The following is a 13,959-nucleotide window of genomic DNA, read 5'->3' on the forward strand; positions in this document are numbered from 1 at the left end:
TAAGGATATTTACTTTGTATATTTTAACATGACGTTGACAATATATGTTTTAATGGGTATGAAGTTTTAATTTTTTGAATCTCAGTGAGTCCGGTCATTAAACAACTACTGTGGGGACGCGCCTCGCCTCGCCTCGCCTCCCCTCCCCCTACAAGGGTGCGGAGTCACGGACCGCGCAGCTACGACGGACACAGCAGCCCGTTCAGACCCGCGCGCGCCGCCTGAGCCGACCGCACGCCCCGCAGCCAGAGGTGACGCCGGGCCTCGGCAGGGCGGCGCACGATGCTCTAAGGGGCGTGTCCCTCGGGGGCGCCGCTCAGCGCGTGGGGGCTGCAGCCCGACCCCGCCACGACCCCCACCCACCACGTTCCTTTAACCGCGTGCTAGCGCGCTGACTCTGCGCGCGGGAGACTCCCGCCCCGCGACGTGGTGGGGGAAGGGAGGGGCAGCTACGTCTGCGCTGGGGAGGGGCGTGGCTCGCACATTGAACACGAAGGCGCGCTGAACCCCTCCCTGTAAACCTGGCGACGGGGCCGCGCTTCTCCGAGGGGCGCGCGTCACAGGGCTGAGAGGAGCAAACCCTTTTAAAATGGGCCGGGGCGGGGGACACTCCTGGCCCTCGCCCCCACTGAGCGGCCGTTTGGGTTTGTCCTCCCTTCCGGCTCTCGCCGCAGGGAATTCTGGGAGTTGTAGTTTATACGCCCTTCAGGCACAGGGCCGGCGACAGAGCTGCGCGCTGGAGGGGGGAAGGGCTTGCACTCCCGCTCCCACAATGCACGGCGCGCCCACCGAAAGCCGTGTGAGGCAGCGTTGCCGTATCACGTGACGAAGACGTCACTTCCGTAAACACTCTCGGAAACCGACGAAACGGGGAGCTGCGCAGGTAGGGCCCGGGGCGGACCGCGGGGGAACATAGTTCGGGTCCCGGACTGGGAGTGAGGGGGACTGGCCCCGGAACCCTCCGCCGGGCGGGCGATGCTGGTCGCGGGCCGCTGTGAGAGTCTCGTGCTGTCTGGCTCTGGCCCCGGCCCCGGCGATCGCGCCAGAGCCTCCGCGGCCGGGGGAGACGTCACAGCATGTCAGGGTGGGAAGGGACCTCAGGAGGTTCTAGGCCGACCCCTGCTCAAAGCAGGACCAGTCCCCGCCTACATCGTCCCGCCGCCGCCCGGTGGCGCCCGAGCGATGGAGCGCCTGAGCCAGGTGCCCGCCGCCGCCCAGCGGGGAAACGCCCTCCCCAGCCCACCGCCGTGCAGCCTCTTGGGTTTGGGTGCAGTCTGACCAGGGGCTCTGGAGCAGTGTTTATAATGGGGGTGCTGAGAGCCATTTGAACCAAACTGTGACCCCCTGTCTATGGTGGAAACCACTTCAAGGGGGGGCGGTAGCACCCATGGTCCCATCACCTATGAATAGGGTGACCAGGAGTCCGGTTTTCAACCAGAACGCCCAGTCGAAAAGGAACCCTGGCGGCTCCAGTCAGCACCGCCGACTGGGCCGTTAAAAGTCTGGTCTGTGGTGCTGCGGAGCTAAGGCAAACTAGTCCCTACCTGTCCTGCTTGCGTGCCTGAACCCCAGAAACAGCCAGCAGGTCCAGCTCCTAGACGGCGTACAGGGGACTCTGCGTCCTGCCCCCGCCCCCGGCACCAGCTCAGCACTTCCATTGGCCAAGAGCCTGCGGGCGAGAGCGGCGCACAGAGCCGAGCCGTCTGTCGCACCTGCGCCTAAGAGCCGGATCTACTGCTGGCAGTTTCCGAGACACGCACGGTGTGGTCTGCGGTGCCAAGACAGGCAGGAAGCCTGCCCTAGCCCCCCTGCTGCTCCGCTGACTGGGAGCTGCCGGTCCAACCAGAGCCCAACCCACTGCCCCAACCTTGAGCCCCTTCAAATCCGGAACACCCTTCTGTACCCCAAATCCCTCCTCCCTGGCCCCACGCAAGAGCCTGCACCCCTAGATGGAGCCCTCACCCCCTCCTGCACCCTGAGCCCCTCATTTCTGGCCTGCACCCCCAGATGGAGCCCTCACCCCCTCCTGCACCCCAACCTCCTGCCCCAGCCCAGCGAAAGTGAGTGAGGGTGAGGGAGAGTGAACCATCGAAGAAGGGGGAATGTTGTGAGCAGGCGGCAGGGCCTTGGGGAAGGAGCAGGGCTAGGGTATTCGGTTTTGTGGGATTCAAAAGTTGCCAACCCTACCTATGAATCTGACTTGTGGCTTTTGAATTTGGGGTAAACGGCATCACAGCAGACATAGCACAAGACGAGCCCCAAACAACATCCACGGGCAGTGTCAGGAGGTCTCACTCATCCTGTGAGCACAGTCACACGAGAACAGTCTGTACCCTGCAGAACTGCTGGCCTTGCTCTCATGCTTTCTGAAGCCAACGTTTCTGTGATGGTTGGGCATGTAGTATGAACTCACAGGGACACCCCTATGCAATCAGGCTGTTAAGATTTTTCTTGTGTCCAAAGTTGCTGCTTCATCCCCAATTCCTTTAATTTTGATCATCAATTTACAGTAATTATAAATAGTGAAAGAAAACAGCGGGCTTGGATCAGTGCATTATGGTGTCTGCGTCAACCCTGAAGACAGAGTTTCAGCAAGGCTGCTTCCTTGTAAATAAGGGCTGGCCAAGAGAAGGAAAGAATGAATAACAGAAACCCCAAGTGGGACAGAGGAAAGTTTTCATGTAAAATAGAGGAGTAGTTTTAAGTGGCAAAGGGACTGGCTTTTTCCCTCTTTCTGTTTTTCTCCATATGAAGTAACGCTGTTTGTTATACTGGTTTTTATTTTACTGCTACATTTCATATCAGCTTGCTTTTATATAATGCTCATGTTGCTACTTCTATGCAGAAAGTAGAACTGGAAAGCACCTGGGGTCTCACGTGACGAACACGTCACTTCCGTAAACACTCTAGGAAACTGATGAAACGGGAAGCTGCGCAGGTAGGGAACAGGCTTATTACTTTTTTCAGTTTTCTTACTCTGACCCCATGTGCTTTCAGTGTGAGCTTTTTTTAACTGCTGAAGGACTACTTTGAGGAAGTGACAGAATTAACTAATAAAGATTGAAGAGCAGCTGTAGGGGCACTGGCTCCACCTAGTCATTAATGTCCAGGAAATGCCATATACCAAGCTCTTTATTGCTGTTATAAAACCATACTGATGTGGTTTTTATTTGGGTACATATAGGTTATTTCTAGAATATTAATGCATTGTAAATATTACAATTGCTTCAGTCATCTCTGATTATTCTACTTAGACTATAATTGAGTAATAGTGTCTGAAAGGGTGATTTCTAGTAGACACCAGTCATGTAAAAGAACCTAAGTGTAGTAGAATAGTTTAGTTACTAGTGGGGCTCCAGCTGACTTCGAAGGCCTAGATTTGTGAGCTGGTTCTGCTGCTGCTCATACAGGCTTTTCCCGCTTATCTTGAAAATCGAGTTTTTCGTTTTTGGGTAAAGCAGTTGCTGCTGATCTTTGAAGGGTTTAAAAACTAGACTCTTATACAATACACCTGAGCCTCACTACAGCTCTTTATAATAAATAATTTGTTTGGCCATTTCAATGGATATTTAACTATTTAATTCCTTCCATAAGATAAGAAATTAGTCTGAGCGCAATAGTTAACCAGCGGAAATGGAAGAAAGGAAAATCAAGAGGAGGAGCCCCAAATCATCCAGTAGTCACCTGACTCAGGTTGTTAATGCCAAGAAAAATTCTGTGCCAGTCAGTAAAAGTACAGCATTTTCAAATCCTGCACCACAAACAAATTCACAAAAACCAAAGTTAAAAAGGTAAGTCCCTAATATTCTACAAATCATTGAGGCTGGGAAAAGGAGAGACAGTTGGACTTATTGGCCTAAAAGTATTAGCTGGAGGTTAAACAGTGAACTGTTTATGTATGTAATGTATGTAGGCAGAGGTGAGTAGAGAATAGGCATGAGAACAAAATCCTTAAGCAATCTTTGTAGTAGTTAACTTTATCAGTGCTACACTGAGATCTAGTGTGGAGGTGCCAATATCAGCAGAGCTTGCTGAATCTGCCACTCAGAAGTGCAGTAGATAGTCTTTCTCCATTGCATTTCAGAAAAAATGTTTTCTCTAGAAATATATTCTCCAAAATGCAAGGTGTACCACTCTAGAAATCTACAGTATCCTGCAGCTGACGTGAGAATGGACTATAATTTATCATTGTGTGCAACTCAATGTTTTAAAATACACAACAGGATTATTCCGCATATGGCAAGATATGAGGGAAATGTAATCACTGCAATATTTTGTTGTTGTTAAATTTGACCTAAACTTATTTTTATATATGAATCATTTCTGTGGATGGCCAAGCTATTAGCCTGACTTGACAAGGGGTGGTCATATGGAAATTTATTGCAGTTTCTAAACTATAGTAGTAGTTGCAGGTTATATTCAGCCAACAAAACTGTATTTACATCAGGATAAGCTACTCATGAAATAGTTGAGTAAAAAGATTGAATTCACTTGAGTTTTCTCCACACTTGTATGAGCATGCACTGTATGCAGAGTATTTAAGAATGTGTGTGCTTGGCTAACTTTCATGCAGTTTTATAGAAGAAAAATATAACTAGTGACAAGTTATAAAATCTTAGCTAATATGAATGTATACATTATCAATACCTGTTACTGCTTTAATATCTGTTCAGTGACTGTGGTTGCCTTGATATTTACTTGCCCACCCAGGGGCTTAGTTTGATGCCAAGTAGAGTTCCAGGAGTCTGCTTCCTATCAAAGTATTGTGAAGTCAAAAGGTTTTTCTTAATACTTTTAAAAGGAAAATGAGTGGATTATCCTGTGCTTCCTAATGGTAATAAGAAAGCAGATTCTTGGAGTCCTGCTTTGTATTATCAGATTGTCAAGATAGTGGCTTTGCAATTTGATTACTTTATATTTAGGTAAAATTTGTGATCCACGCTTTGTAATTTGATGGTGCAGTTAACATAGGTACGTTCACGACCGTTGTCCTTTTAAGGCCGATTTCTAGGATAGTCCTTCATTGCACTTCTTCAGCAGGAGCAAGAAGAGGAAGGTAGTCCCTTCTGTAAAATTAGATGTCTTTCATTCCTCAGAGGAATAAAAGAAAAAGCCAAACCTCCAGGAGGGGAAGGAAAAGGGGCACAGGCAGCGCCAATACAGCACTCTTTTCTCACAGATGTATCAGATGTTCAGGAGATGGAGAGGGGACTTCTGAGCCTTCTAAATGATTTCCACTCTGGCAAACTTCAGGCATTTGGTAAATATGTCGGTTTTCTTTACCCAGCTGTTGCTTTTACAGATATAAGATAGCAGTTTTTTGCAAACAGATGTGCTGGTTACAGAGAGATTGTCAGTCGTTATTAGACAAGAGGTTAGTCTATACTTGTTTAAGTAAAATTTAACTTGGTCATGATTATTTTATTGGAAATTTGAGATAGCAACCCTTTGAATCATAGGGTTATCTTTGGGTCTATGCTGTGTCAAAAAGTCCCTTTCATAGTGCTTGTGTGCTAACAGATTGTGTTCCAGTTATCATGGGACACACACAAATCAGTTTCTTGGCTTGTAGATTTAAAATATCAAGTATAAAACTACTTTGTGTATGTTAAATATTAGCGGAAATGTAACCAAGCAATAAGATGCCTTGATGAAATGAAGTAAAAAATTCCAAACTAGGAAACAAATTCAAACTGTATACCTGCTAATTTTTTAATTAAAATTAAAAAGTTTAAAATTTTGTCTTATGCTGGGGGACTGAATTCTGTTTTTGCCAAATTTACATCTTGCCAGAAATAGAGTTTATATATAGAACTGCACCTTGTAACTGTTGTTTAAGGTGTGATGCTATATTACTTGGTCAAGGTGATAGGAAAAGGGGTTGGTATTGGGTAGCTTTTAGAATCTGAGTGTAGGTTATGCCTATTTCCTCTTTGTGGGTGAATTTTTGTACTATAAATTGATTACCACTGCAAACTCTTGCCTATTGTCAGAATGCCGCTGCTTCATGAACTATTGACTGAGGGTCTATGCAGATGACTCTTACCTTTAGAACCTAAGCATATCATGTGACCTCTCCACTCAATTCTGCAATGGAGTTTTTTCCAGAACCTATGCCTCATGCATGGCATCAAAGTGCTCAGTGCTCTTATTTAGGACCTAAGCCCATGGCTCTCATGAAGTGTGGTCGTTAACTTCAGTGTGAGCAGGATTGGGACTAATACAATTAATATTTGCTTTCATGCTCAGCCCATCTTACTCTTCTCTTTGACCTTGAAGTGGAATCATAATATTGTATACAACAGGTGTAAGTTTCTAGGGCTCTGCATGGGGTTACAGGGCTCTTCTGCTTAGTCATTCCTTCTGCCAAGTGCTTGAACCCTGCAGAGAAATGTGGAGGTACTTTTGCAAGGTACATAAATTAGTTCCGGGGTATCCAATTAGCTATAATTTGGTTAAATAGGAATGGTTTGAGCATGTCTGTGAGTCAGAGGTTATGAGGTGCTGGAGGAGAAACCCCAGGAACAGCCAAGTTTAGTGAGAAAGTTTAGTCTGATGACACTTTAAGTAAAAAATAAGGCCAAGTTTAGAGATGGGGCAGAGGTGGACTATATCCAGCATGCAGATCTTCCATTCAGAACAGGGTGAGAACACCACACCTTGTTAAATTATTAGTTTCTTGCCATTGAGGTCATAGAATCATAGAATATCAGGGTTGGAAGGGACCTCAGGAGGTCATCTAGTCCAACCCCCTGCTCAAAGCAGGACCAATTCCCAATTTTTGCCCCAAATCCCTAAATGGCCCCCTCAAGGATTGAACTCACAACCCTGGGTTTAGCAGGCCAGTGCTCAAACCACTGAGCTATCCCCCCCCCCCCAATTGATTGATATCACTTGATATCACATGACCCAAATACACGATCAAATACAAGGACAGAAGCTCTTATTTAAAAAGTTACAGTAGTAAACATGGAAAGAAAAACTGAGTCCTATGGAAGGTAATTGGATTTGTTTCTGATATTTGACACTTTTTTCTCTTTACTACAAAAATCCATCTAAGATATACATGCAGTAGCTTAGACTTTGCTCCTTACCCCATTGTCAGACTCTTACATAACAGCTTTATAATCTGCTTTGTTCAGGAAATGAGTGTTCCATAGAACAGATGGAACATGTGCGGGGAATGCAGGAGAAGCTAGCTCGCTTGAATTTGGAACTCTATGGGGAGTTGGAAGAACTTCCTGAAGATAAAAGAAAACTTGCCAGTGACTCCAATTTGGATAGGCTACTATCAGATGTAAGTATAGTCAAGACAGACCATCTTCCACTGAAGTTGTTTCACAGAACTAGATCTGGGTTCAAGAATGGGATCCAGCAGTGTTGTTCTTTCTATACAACTTGAAGACTTTAGGGTCTTAGGAATTTAGGGTTCAATGTGTTGAGGAAAAACTTGATTCTAATGACCCAGGATATTTTCCATATCTGCCCAGGATTCTACTTCCTCTGCATTAATTTTGAGGAACTCTACAAGTGCCTTGTTCATCCCTCTTATTCAGATTATTTCTTGTGTCTACCAGTTTGTGCAGTTTAGAGCAGCGTTTAAGGTCCTGCAAACTGTCTCAGAGCTTAGGCTGATGTAGAACCAGCCTGAGCATCAGTGAGCTGAACCATTTTCCCTGTCGTCTTTCCTTCTATACTCTGCCACACCTATCAGAGACTAGACAGAGAGAATTATCTGGACGTATGTATTCTAAATGTATGAATCTTTTTTTTCCCCTCTGGTGCCTTTTTTGGTAAACAGGAGAACTGTTAAATATCCAAAAAGTCTAATTTCTCAAAACTTCCTAGTGTAGAGCTACACTTGCTTTTAAACTTACAGTACTATCATGAAGGGTTTGTTTAATTTTTTGCAAGAGACCCTAAATTTGTGCTGGTACCATTTATAATTGTATTATCGACATGTTTACTTCATTGATTATAACTAGTGTTTTTTCCTCATACTTTGTTCATTTGTATTGCAGCTGGAAGAACTGAATTCTTCTATGTATCCTTTTTATTAAATATCATTTTTTGGTAAACATTTCTGGAATAAAGAGTTGATCAAAAACCAAAATTATACTATTAAATTTCCAGAAAATACATTTTACAGATGTTCTGTAGCTCAGGAGAGTTCAAAGGATTTCAACAGTGCTCCTTTTTGACATTCAGGGCTGTAGTATGTCATGTTTCCAGATCCTTCTAGCTTACAGATGGCTTTCGTGTAACACTCAAACTGTAGTTTGCTGTAGATCTAAACAAAGCTTTGTGCATAGGCTATTTCTTTAAAGATTTCTTCATTAACTGTTTGTTTGAAACTTTGAAAGAAAAAGGTACATCAGACAGAGATATCTAAAATTGTCATAGCTGAACTATAAAATTTTAGACTGGACATGTTGAGAAAAAAGACTGTTTAGCCAGTTGAGTGCAAACCTTGATATATACTACCCACTTTGGCTAGGAACTTTAGAGCAACCACGCCTAATAATATGCCTCCTAAAGTGTTCAGGAGTGGAGTTCTGTCCTGCTGCTGCTGATAGGGCAAAAAAATTCTAATACTCTTCAGTTTTCCACAACACTTTTTAGGGCTCCTGTCAAAGGAGGAAACTTGCACACAAACTTAGAACATAGATCACTGAAATATGCAAAATTCAGAACTGCAGCATTACCGTTAAATGCCTAAGTATTAACAACTGCAAGTAACCAGTTGAATAACTTACAGTTATATTTTTGTATACATTACCTTAAGTTGTCATTTCCATTCTTGTAAGCCTCCTAACCATTGCTGAAGGATGGCCCAGTGGTTAGGGCACCAGCCTGGGACTTGAGACACACTGTTTAATTCCCTGCTGTGATACCTACTTCCTGTGTGAAAGTCACTTAATCTCTCTGTGCCTCACTTCCCTGTCTGTAAAATGGGGATGATAGTGTTCCCCTACCTTGCAGGGGTGTTGTGAACATAAATATATCCAGGAGTATAAGGTGCTCAGAAACAACAATAACAAGGACAATAGAAGTAGATGAGATAGATAAGAACTTTCCAAAATGTTTCACCAAGCCAGAGGCCAAGTGTAAAATATTTCAGTCCCAAAGGTGTATGTTTCGGAATTTGAGTAGGGTTTATTGGAAACTCTTGTGCAGCCTTGCTGATATTAAGTGAAATCAGCCCCTGCTATAAAACATTTACTATGTTACAGCATCTACAGAAATTCATGGCATAACTGTTCCCGCCCTTGTCAGAAAAAGTGGTTCTAAAATGTCTGTGCTTAATTGAGCTCTAATTATGTAAGCAACTGATCTGAGTTAGCACCTTTTAATATAAGGATAGCATTCTAATGAGGATTTCAGATGTCTTCAAATTAATAGTGAATGGTCTGTATTCTAAGAGACTTGTTTAATACATTTTCTTATGTAAATGCACAGGACCAGGGCTGTGCCCTTCTAAATACCTGCACACCTCCATTCTTTCAATCTTCCCATTTAAGATTTGTTAATAGTCTCTAAATTTAAACTTATTTTTTTAGGCAAGGAAAATATTAAATATGTATTTCATTTTTACTGTTTACATTTTATTGAAAATATTTGGATCAGGCTATTTTGTAATTGCAATAAAACAGAAGAGGATTAATTTATTTTTAAATTGGTGACAATGTGCTTAGCACTAAGATGACTTGTGATACTGTTTTTTTCCTCTGGCATGTAAACTTTGACCTTGTGTATAATTGCATCCAGTGTGTATTGATATTCCAGCATGTCAGGCCTTGTGTAATATTTTGTTCTTTTCTGTCCTCTCAAATCTATCATACTCTACAAACATTAAATACCGGTATAATACAGATATTCATAAGGTAAATTATCTCGTGTTATCATATGAAAACTTAATTTCTTAACTCTTTGTTCCAGACAAAAACTTCATTTAGCAGATGCACAAGATATCCCAAATACCTCCACCAGCTAAAAGTGTAGGTTTTTTTGATTTAGAGGCCTCTCCAAGAAGTCATGTCTTTATTTTTCCAATGGAATCTAGAGTCTTACTTATTTTCCACAACAAAGAATTAAAGTGCAAATGCAAGTGATTATTTTCACACATTCCTGTTAGCAGATTTGTGCACTGCGATATATCAGGGTTGGAATCTATTGCTCTAACTGCAATGGTGTGCTGCTATGCTTTGGTTTATTGCCTTATTTAATATAAAAGTGTTTGGGGAAAACTTGAAAGTACATGCTCAGTGTTGTTCATATGTCTGTTGGATTTATATATGTACATATAATACGTTCACTAACATTACTCCAATTTTGACAAAGATAGCAGTGAAGATTTTTTGTAGGTGCCTTCCTGCCTAGTATGTAGACAATCTGCACACTCTTTAGTGTGTTGTGTTTGCCATTAAATGAGTGCTTATTAATTTATTTAAAAATATGCCAATCGCTATGTTAAAAAGTGTAGCATCTGTTTAATTATGGTCAGAGAAAGAGCTCTTGTATGATCAGAATTTTTACAGTCAGTTTTTTCTCTTGCTCTGTCAGCCACTTTAAAATTTCACCCAGTTAGAATTGGAATACATACTGGCAGTCCATGTCATTTGGTTTTGGCAATTTTGAATTCTCAACAATATTTAAACAGTGTCACTCCATAATAAATCCATTCTATACTACGTTGCTTTCCATTAACTACTTTTGTTTAGTAAAGTCTCCCTTTTGGGGGGCGGGGGGTTAACGGCTGTTCTCTATTTTTAGTTATTTCAGGAGTGGGGAGAGTCTGCAATAATAAACACTGACCTTCAACACATGCCCAGTAACAAGAGGTCTGTTCCTAAAAAGTGCTTCTACAGGCAAGTTTTGTGGAGCACACGTTACTATACATATTTCAGTACTGAAGATGTTGTACTGATGGATTCACAGTTGGCAAAGCAGGCCCATAGCTAACAAGCACAAATTTACCCCACACAATGTTCCTTTCATACCGTGAAGCTGAATCGTTGCTCCTGTCTTGTAGCAGCATGAGCCCAAATCCCCTACAAATTGGTACATTTCTTGAACATGGACAGAGAAAAGCCTGTGTTTGTGCAAAGACTGATTACGTGATGGCTCAAAACTTCTACCAGGGCATGTGAAAATGTGCACTCAGTGGTGCATTTGTTCTAATGTGTAGTAGTTAAACTGTTTATTCAGATTCCATTTTTTTTGTGCGTTTGTTCTATAGCGGGAGTGAAGTCTCTCTCTCCCTTCCCTTTTGGGTTTTCTGAGCTCTTGATCTATCCACATTACTAGTGGCTGGGACAGAGGAGAGGATTCCATAGACCTTCATTGAAAGAACACAGTTCTTTGCCTCATGAGCTCCCACCTCTTTCCTTCTCAATCAATTGTAGCTTCGTCTGATCCCTAAAGTTCTAAACAGAAACTCCAACTCTGTGAGGAGGAGGCTTTAGATGCCATAATCCCCACTGAAAGCAAGCCCAACTCTTGCATCTTTTAAGTAAAGCACTGGCATTCCCTTCCTTCTCCCACCTAGAAGCCCAAATCCCACACTAAACCATCAGATTCCTAGCAAAGTTCTTCCCCCAAATTTCCTTTGTTCCGCTGTGATTTACTTCCCTTGTTACACTGTGATTTACTCACCCCTTTGTCAGTGAGACTCTTTAGAAAGAGTTTGCCACCACGGAAGACCCCTAACTCCTAATCTGATGGATTTCTTCTGGGGAGGTTGTGAGCAGAGTAGAGGAACTGGGAGCACAATACACTGACCACGCTAGCAAAAGACAGTGTACCCAAGGTTTTGTCAGACTTTGGTCAGCCAATAACTAGACAGTTGCTATACGTAGGATTTTTAGCTCTAAAACTTTTTGCAAGCAGGAGTGTAGTGTTTTTATGTAGAAACTATTTGAAATCTGTTTTCAAGTACTGCAGGGAGACCTGAGGAAATGGAGTATACATATATTCAAAGGGAGATGGTTGTGATTTTTGGCTTGTCAACTTTAACAGTCTCTTCAGACTGCAAGTTGCAAAGAGATTTAGTAACAAGAAAATCAATATTTAATAAGATGGTTGATGTCACCTGAAGGAGTTGATTCTACTTGGGTGTTCATAGAATCATAGAATATGAGGGTTGGAAGGGACCTCAGGAGGTCATCTAGTCCAACCCCCTCCTCAAAGCAAGACCAATCCCCAACTCAATCTGTTGTTTTTTACTGTGTTCTTTACTTATATTTCCTACACTGCCACTGACTGGCTTTGTGACCCCAGGGAAGTTCCTTAACTTGTGTTCCAGTTTCTCAACCTTTACAATTAGGATAATCTTACCTAGTTCTACAAAAGCTAAGCCCACAACAGTCCCCACTCAGAATGATCTCCCTAGCTAAGAGACGCTGGCCTTTAGTCCTGACTCACTTGCAATAATGGTAGGTTGTCCCATTGTACACTAGTTTGGATGGTGCTGTGCTGTAGTTTGGTATAACTGTGCTGCTCTCCATCTGGCCTGCCCTACACTGGGACATACCAGTGCCATTCCCTTCTGTTCAGGATTGCTTCAGCCCAATTCTGCTGTGCCACTGTCACATGTGGGGTAAAGGGCCTGTTACAGTGGGAATGCAATAGATGGTTCTATGCCCATGTCACTACACGGTGTATGGGCAGCTGCAAGTTGCCAGTCTAGTGGGAGTGAGCCCACACTGAGATTTGAAGCTGTGCCGCAGGTCCTTCCCCTTTTTGGGAGGGGCACACAAGGCAACTGTAGCCTGAGTCAGGCTCTGGCTGGGAGCCCAAGGTGTAGCTTGTTGTGCAGTTCCTATGGAGATGGGGGAGTACTGACCCTCATCCAACGCAGCAATAATTCCAGCTTCCACTGCAGTTCTCCAGCGGCTTTCTCAGAAGGAAAAGCAAGAAGTATCCTCTCCTAGAGGTAAAGCATTCAAATGACTATGAACTCCCTGTTCTGTGGGAAAAGTGGGTTGCTTTGTATTTTAGTTTTAGTATATTAATGTTAATAGAAAGGGCAGGGAGTAATGTCCTGCAGGCCTGACTCATACAGACTGCAGAGCAACAGGTGTAAAGATTTCAAAACTAAATCCAAAATGAACATTCTAGGTTTTTCATAATTGCTAGGTACTATGTGCATGACTGATTGTAACAGAGGCTAGAGATCAGAACTTTAAGAGGGTAAGAAGGTTACATTCCTCTGCCAGAGAAATTGAGGTATTTTTTTAAAATGAAAACTGGTGCAGATATGAAAATGCAAATGTAATTTGCAGGCAAGCAGCATGGCGGGACAAGACATTTCAGCATAGCTTTTATAGCACAATTTAAAATGGGGACAAAGTGCCATCTCATCAGCAGCTATTCAGTAAAGACCTGACACAGATTCCATAAAGGGAGAGGGGATGGGGAACATAAACAGACCTAGCATTAGATACAGCAGTACTAGGTCCATAAACTAGAGGAAATCTGGTATCCTCACCACAGTAGGTCCCCTTGTTATCAGAGAGGGACCAAGCATTGAATGGGTATGGAGAATAAACTACTCACATACAGAAATGGCAGCTTTCTAGCTTATGGTTGAGATACAATGGTGGGCAGAGGTGTGGGGGGGGGGAAGTATGCACCACCACAACCCAACCTGTACCTAGTAAATACAAGGTAAATATTTATTTTGAAAATAAAATTCATTGGTCTCCAGGATTACAGTTCTTGCAGTTTTCATGAGTCCAACGTTAATTTAAAGGTAGTAAAAGGGAATGGTGACAAAAGAATTGTACATAAGTAGACTACTCAATTTATAAATTTGGCCCAACAATAGGGCAGCTACCCCTCTCTATACAAAAAAACCCATGGAATTTGTAATGACTAGAAGAAGGCACCCACACAAGAATAGGAGCTATAAGAATCACACCAGAACATTGGGTAAACCACAAGAAGGACAAGACACTT

At 43.0% G+C, this 13,959-nt stretch overlaps 2 protein-coding genes across 8 annotated transcripts in view; both read left to right on the forward strand.

Moving 5' to 3' along the window:
- The first annotated feature begins 772 nt into the window (after positions 1–772).
- CCDC28A (coiled-coil domain containing 28A) lies at positions 773–10,691 on the forward strand. Its single transcript, XM_084624817.1, has 7 exons — positions 773–883; positions 2,846–2,938; positions 3,595–3,791; positions 5,097–5,260; positions 7,143–7,297; positions 8,022–8,044; positions 9,940–10,691. Exons 3-7 carry the CDS (start codon positions 3,634–3,636, stop codon positions 9,992–9,994), a joined length of 555 nt encoding a protein of 184 aa, XP_084480943.1. The 5' UTR covers positions 773–883; positions 2,846–2,938; positions 3,595–3,633; the 3' UTR covers positions 9,995–10,691.
- Positions 9,942–13,959, forward strand: part of ECT2L (epithelial cell transforming 2 like) — a 57,849-nt gene continuing 53,831 nt past the window's right edge. For 6 of the 7 annotated variants that reach the window (XM_084624808.1, XM_084624810.1, XM_084624814.1 and 3 more), the window contains exon 1: positions 12,087–12,934. The gene's annotated coding sequence lies outside the window, so the exon portion shown is untranslated. Of the gene's footprint in view, positions 9,999–12,086; positions 12,935–13,959 lie in introns of those variants that run through there. The other variant, XM_084624809.1, reaches the window with a different exon arrangement.

This window comes from Lepidochelys olivacea (assembly GCF_965140295.1).
Source record: "Lepidochelys olivacea isolate rLepOli2 genome assembly, chromosome: 3".
Classification (NCBI taxonomy): domain Eukaryota; kingdom Metazoa; phylum Chordata; order Testudines; family Cheloniidae; genus Lepidochelys; species Lepidochelys olivacea.